General features: G+C 44.0%; 1 protein-coding gene across 2 annotated transcripts in view; it reads left to right on the top strand.

The window, feature by feature from the left end:
* Positions 1–342: 342 nt before the first annotated feature.
* The window catches only part of HNF4A (hepatocyte nuclear factor 4 alpha), a gene marked incomplete at both ends in the record, with an annotated part of 59,618 nt that continues 53,960 nt past the window's right edge, over positions 343–6,000 (top strand). For both annotated transcript variants that reach the window (XM_080925172.1, XM_080925170.1), the window contains one exon: positions 343–391. In XM_080925172.1, coding sequence (XP_080781298.1) covers positions 343–391 — 49 coding nt within the window. The remainder of the gene's footprint in view (positions 392–6,000) is intronic.

Below are 6,000 nucleotides of genomic sequence, written 5' to 3'. Positions count from 1 at the left end.
TGGAGGGCTGATGTTTCCAACATCTGGCTTTAGGTTCCCCTAACCCTAGAATCCAAGATTGGGGCTGAGTGGACTTCAGGTCTAGCCAGGTTGCTGTTGCCATGACAAAAGCGACAATCCCCAGCCACAGGTTCCCTAAGTGACTGGTTACTCTTTAACGTATCCACCCACCTTAGGTGATTAGAAGAATCAATAAGATAACCGGGCGGTGGCAGCTGGCTGTGCTCACTGCCTTCCTGGTGGACCGGCTCCTGGTGGCCCCGCTCCTGGTGGCCCCTTTGCTGCCGTGTGTGGGCCCCAGTTCCTCCATGCCCCCCAGTGTCCAGCTGGATACACTTGGTCATGGTCAGTATGAACGCGCCCCTCGGGGCTCCAGTGGCAAGTCCTTATGGTAAGTAAAGGCAATATCTGGGGCTGGGAGATGGCTGGACAGGGTAGGACCACGGTCGGGCTATGGACGCTACAGGACAGCAGTATGTTTCTGATGGGCTCCCAGACCCGCTGTGGGTCCTTTTAGAATAACTGGAAGCTCAGAAGATGCTGGGCCTTGCTCCGGTCCCTGACAAAGGGATGGCTGTGTGGGAAGGGCTGGAAAGGGCTGCAGGAGTCTGCAGCAAGGGTTTGGCTCTTTTTGAGGGGGAAGAGATTTTTGAGAACCTACAGCCAGGGAGTCTTTTCATAATTCTATGGAAAGGAAGGGTTCCCCATAGAGATGTTCAAAATCCTCTGAAAGTGGTGCTGAGCCTGTTGATGTAGCTAGCTGGGGTGGAACCTCAGTGGATGAACCACAGGGACAGCATGTTGGTTCCTCCTGCCAATGAAGTCGAAATCATAATCCTGCAGGGTCTAAGGGAATTGAATGTGATCTTGCACTGGGTGTGTGAAGCTGGGAAAATGTGCTGTCCACTGACTACAAAGGCTTCAGTGACCAGCAGACTGGCAATATATAATGAAATAGGAATATGTAAATCAGAATTTTTAATGCAGTGATGATGTGTACACAGATAGAAAGTCTCAGTTGCAGAAAAAAAAAAAAAAAAACCACGGATGTTTCTGATAACAAAACGGATGTAGTCCTATATATGTACACACATTTGTATTTGCATAGAAAATTCCGTGGGAGGACACAGAGAGACTGGTGACGGTTTTGTTTCTGGGGAGAGAGATCCAAGAGAATGTTTTTCCTCTTGAGACAAATTCTAAATCGAAAAAATAATAAGTTGGACTGTTTCATGGGGCTAAATTACACGTGCACACACAGAAATAGAGCTTGGCCTCTGGAATGCTGTGCATGTTGGCTGTGTTTCTGGTTGTGGGATGATCATCTGAGGCAGTTAATGTTTCTGTGCCTCCACTGTTTTTATTGACATGAAGACAAAGTTAGAGTTGTGGATCTATAAGGGGTATAGGTAGGACATAAGGCTCATGACATCACGAAGACTGTGTGGACTCCACAAATACTGCATAACAGCATTCTTTTTAAAAGTGTACATTTATTTGTTTATAAACTTGCTTGCATCATGATGAGCTCATGGAGGCCAGCACACCACCCTCAGGAGTTGGTCAGTCCTCTTCTTCCATCACATGGGTCCCAGGGATTGAACTCGGGTCATCGGCCTCATCAGCTAAGTACGTTTAGCCACTGGACTGTGTCTTCAGCCCCTTGATATAATTCTTAGCTGAGGCTATATGGCCAGTGACTTGTTAGAGACTAGTCTTCTGACTGGGCTGGGGATTCTTTGCTTTGACTCACCAGTAAGCAAGAGAATGTGACACAGAGGACACCTAAATGTGCTAATCAAATGGCCTGGGACTCATCCCATATATCAGTGGTGTGACCTTGGAAGAGTCACTTCCCCCTCTCAACCTACTTCCTCTTTTGTAAACTGGAGTTGATTTCACTGGATTAGAGATTACAGGAGCACGCTTAAAGGACTAGATATACTTCCATTTGTAGCTGTAAGACTTGGTTGAACCTATGGCCTGAGGAATTGGCTCTCCAGGGGCGCAGCACATGGCTTCTGCAAACTCTAACCTTTCTATTAGCATAGGCTAGAGTGGAAAAAGAAGCTCCTAAAGGATAATGTAGTAAGAGCATCACTCAACAGTATCTCTGTCTCCCAGGTCTGTACTTAGGAAGATGTTCATGTGTCCCTTCTCTTTAAATCCTTTGCAGTATTTAACAAGTGCTGGTATCAAATATAGGGTTGCTGGCATATACATATGGGTGGTTGGTTGGATGGATAGATGGTTGAATGAATGAATGTAGGTATAGATCAATGTTTGCATGAATGGATAGTTAAATGTATGTATAGACAGAAGAATAGAAGAATGATAGACGGATAAATGGATGGATAAGTGAATACATGGATGGTGGAGTAAGTTGCTATATGAACAACTGGATGGTTATATAGATAAATAAATGGATGTATGGACAAATGCATGGTTGAGGAATGGATGATTGGATGAATGGATATATGGTCAGATGGATGGGTAGAGGGTTGAATGAATGGGTGGATTACTTTATAATAATTGGATAGAAGGAAGGATGGAAGGATGATGGATGAAGGAATGGATGGATGGCTGAATAGTTGAGGGGATAGTTGGATGATGTGTGGTTGGGTGAATGGCTATATGAACAGTTTAATGGTTAGTTAAACAGGTGGATGCATGGATGGCTGATGGAATGTTGGATGTGTGTTTTGATGGTTGGATGAATGGGTGGGTGTCTTAGGGTTTTATCGCTGTGAACTGACATCATGACCAATGCAAAGTCTTATAAATGGCAACATTTAATTGAGACTGGCTTACAGCTTCAGAGGTGCAGTCCATTATCATCAAGACAAGAGCATGGCAGCTTCCAGGCAGAGATGGTGCAGGAGGAGCTGAGAGTTCTACATCTTCATCCAAAGGAAGCCAGGAACAGACTGAGCATCCTCAGGCAGCTAGGAGGAGTGTCTCCAAGCCCACCCCCCGAGTGACACACTTCCTTCAACAAGGCCACACCCTGGGCCAAGCATATGCAAACCATCACATTCCACTCCCTGGCCCCTATTGGCTTGTTCAAACACATGAGTCTATGGGGGCCATACCTAAACATAGCATAATAAAAAGTACATTTAGAACCAACTTCCAAAGTCCCCATAGTCTGTAGCAGTATCAACAATGTTAAAAGTCCAAAGTTCAAAGTCTCTTCTGAGATCCATCCAATCAAATAACTGTAATCCTTGAATTAAGTCAGGCAACCAGTTAGGCAAACTCCAAATTCTGCCATCTCTATGCCTGATGTCAAAGCAGTCTTCAGATCTTCAACTCCTTTTTCATCTTTGTTGATGGCAACAAACTTTTTTCTCCTGGGCTGGTTCCACTCCCTGGTAGCAGCTTTCCTTGGTACATATCCCACCGCTCAGGCATCTTTAACATTTTTGGGTCTCCAAGGCAATTTCAATGTTACAGCTTCTCGTTTCAATGTCTGGGATCCACACATGACATTCTGGGCTCCTCCAAGGGCTGACTTCACTTCTCCAGCTCTGCCCGCTGTAGCACTTCAACCTCAGATCGATCCACTACGTCTTTGCTGTTGTTCTTGGTGATCATCCCATGGTACTGGCATCTCTAATATACTGGGGTCTTCCACTGAAACTAGGCTTCACCAATAGCCTCTCATAGGCTCACTTCATGGTGCCAAGCCTCAAATCCTTTGCATGATCCCTTCAATCCTGGATTGTCAACTACAACTGCGGCTGAACTTTCACCAATGGCCTTCCATGGTCTCTCACAGTCCCAAGCCTCAGCTGTTCTTCATGACGCCTTCATGCCTTCAAAACCAGTACCACCTGGGTGATTCTTACACATTACCAAGTACAGCTGCAGCATGAGGTACAACCTTGGCTATCTCTGGAACACAGTTTTTTATCCTCCCAGAAAACACTTCCCAGAAGATTTCACCTCAGTGATGTTGGTCTCTTCTTAATCACCACTAATTTCTTAGCTCCAGCTAATCAACATCAATTGTCCCAGTGGTCTCCTTCTCCTCTTAAATATAAGGCCAGAGTCACATGGCTGAAGCTGCCAAGTTCTGCTGCTTGCAGGAGTTGGAACATGCCCCCTTGTTCTATTACATTATCACTAGATTCCTCTTTTCTAACTCCTTCACTACCTAAGCTTGGCTGTCCTGGATCTTTCTCTGTAGATTGACCTGGAATTTAGAGATCTGTATGCCAGTCTCCTGGGATTAAAGGTGTGTACCATCACACCTGAATTTCTTTGACTCCTAGGATTAAAGGTTTGTACTAAGTTGCCTGGAGCTAATTTAGCTGGGTGGGGTCTTGCTTAATTCAATTTGAAATTCTTGAACACAGGATTTAGCTCCATTTCTCCTCCTGATGTCCCTTTAATACTCAAACCATATATTTTGTATCTTTCCTTTCTCAACTTGCTCCATTTCATTAAAATGCTCTTCATAAGGGTGAGCTTTAATAACCACACAACAGAATTTATACCAGGCTGTTTTGGGGCCTCTTTTTCAAAGCAATTAATCTACATCTCTTCATCTTAAACTCAGGCAGACTCTTTGGAGAAGGGCAAAAAGTAGCCATGTTCTTCACCAAAATACTACAAAAACACTCTCTTGGCCACATACTGAAATTTCCACTGAAACTGCTTGATCCAAGTCAGCACATTACAAATCACTCTCAGTAACAAAGTCTTCCATATTCTTACTAGGATAGCCCATTAAGCCCCATTTAAAGCCTTCCACAGCTTTCCTAATGCAAAGTCCCAAAATCCACATTCTTCCAAACAAAAGCATAGTGAGGCCTATCACAGCAATACCCCAGTCTCTGGTACAAACTTCTTAGTTAGGGTTTTATTGCTGTAAACAAACATCATGACCCAGGCAAGTCTTATAAAGGACAACATTTAATTGGGGCTGGCTTACAGGTTCAGAGGTTCAGTCCATTATCATCAAGACAAGAGCATGGCAGCTTCCAGGCTGGGATGGTGCAGGAGGAGCTGAGAGTTCTACATCTTCACCCAAAGGAAGCCAGGAACAGACTGAGCATCCTCAGGCAGCTGGGAGGAGGGTCTCCAAGCCCACCCCAAAGTGACACACTTCCTCCAACAAGGCCACACCTTCTAATAGTGCCACTCCCTGGGCCAAGCTTATGCAAACCATCACATTGGGTAAATGTCTATATGGACAGATGGTTGGATGTATAGTTAGATAGTTAAATTTAAGGATGTATGGAAAAATGGTTGGTTGGATGGATGGATGGATTGAATGTTTATGAATATATGTATGTGTATATATAACATATATGTAGATGGATAGTTGAATGTGTATATGCATGTGTGTATGAGTGGATATATATATATATATATATATATATGTATGAGTGGATATTCTGTATCTATTGTCCCATTTAATGGACACAAAAGTTATATGAATCAATATTGTTATCTCTGTGGGGGGGAAGAACAACAACAAAAGTCATATGTTTATATGACATGAGATATGATGTAGACAGCTGTTGTCAGTCCTCATGCCATGCCACATATGTGACTGACTGGTCAGAGAAAGGGGGCTCCAGTGGCTAGAGTCACGCACCTCCAACAACAACAACAACAACAACTGAACTGTCCCAGGACAGTGGAACATTTTCAGTGGTGTGTGTGTATGTGTGTGTGTGTGTGTGTGTGTGTGTGTGCACTCGAGCATGCGTGTGTGAGTGCATGTAGGGGTGGTGGTTAAAGCACTCCATTTTATGATAAAATAAGTCTCAGTTTGCCCAGTTTTGCCCTTTCTTCAAGCTGTACCATTAACTTCCCAGAACTTCTGAGAGTCCATCTGTAAAGCAAACCAGGGAAACTTGCTGAGCAACTCCAGGAAAAGTTCTTATTCTGACAAAAGAAAAAAAAAATACTTAAAGGAAAAAAGTGAATTTTCTCTTGAGGACAACAGTAGCCATTCCTGAGGTTAACACAGCAGAGGGTGGCCCT

The sequence above is a fragment of the Micromys minutus genome (assembly GCF_963924665.1).
Source record: "Micromys minutus genome assembly, chromosome: 11".
NCBI lineage: Eukaryota > Metazoa > Chordata > Mammalia > Rodentia > Muridae > Micromys > Micromys minutus.
The sequence above is the reverse complement of the archived record's forward strand: the minus strand, read 5'-3'. Positions and strand labels throughout refer to the sequence as shown.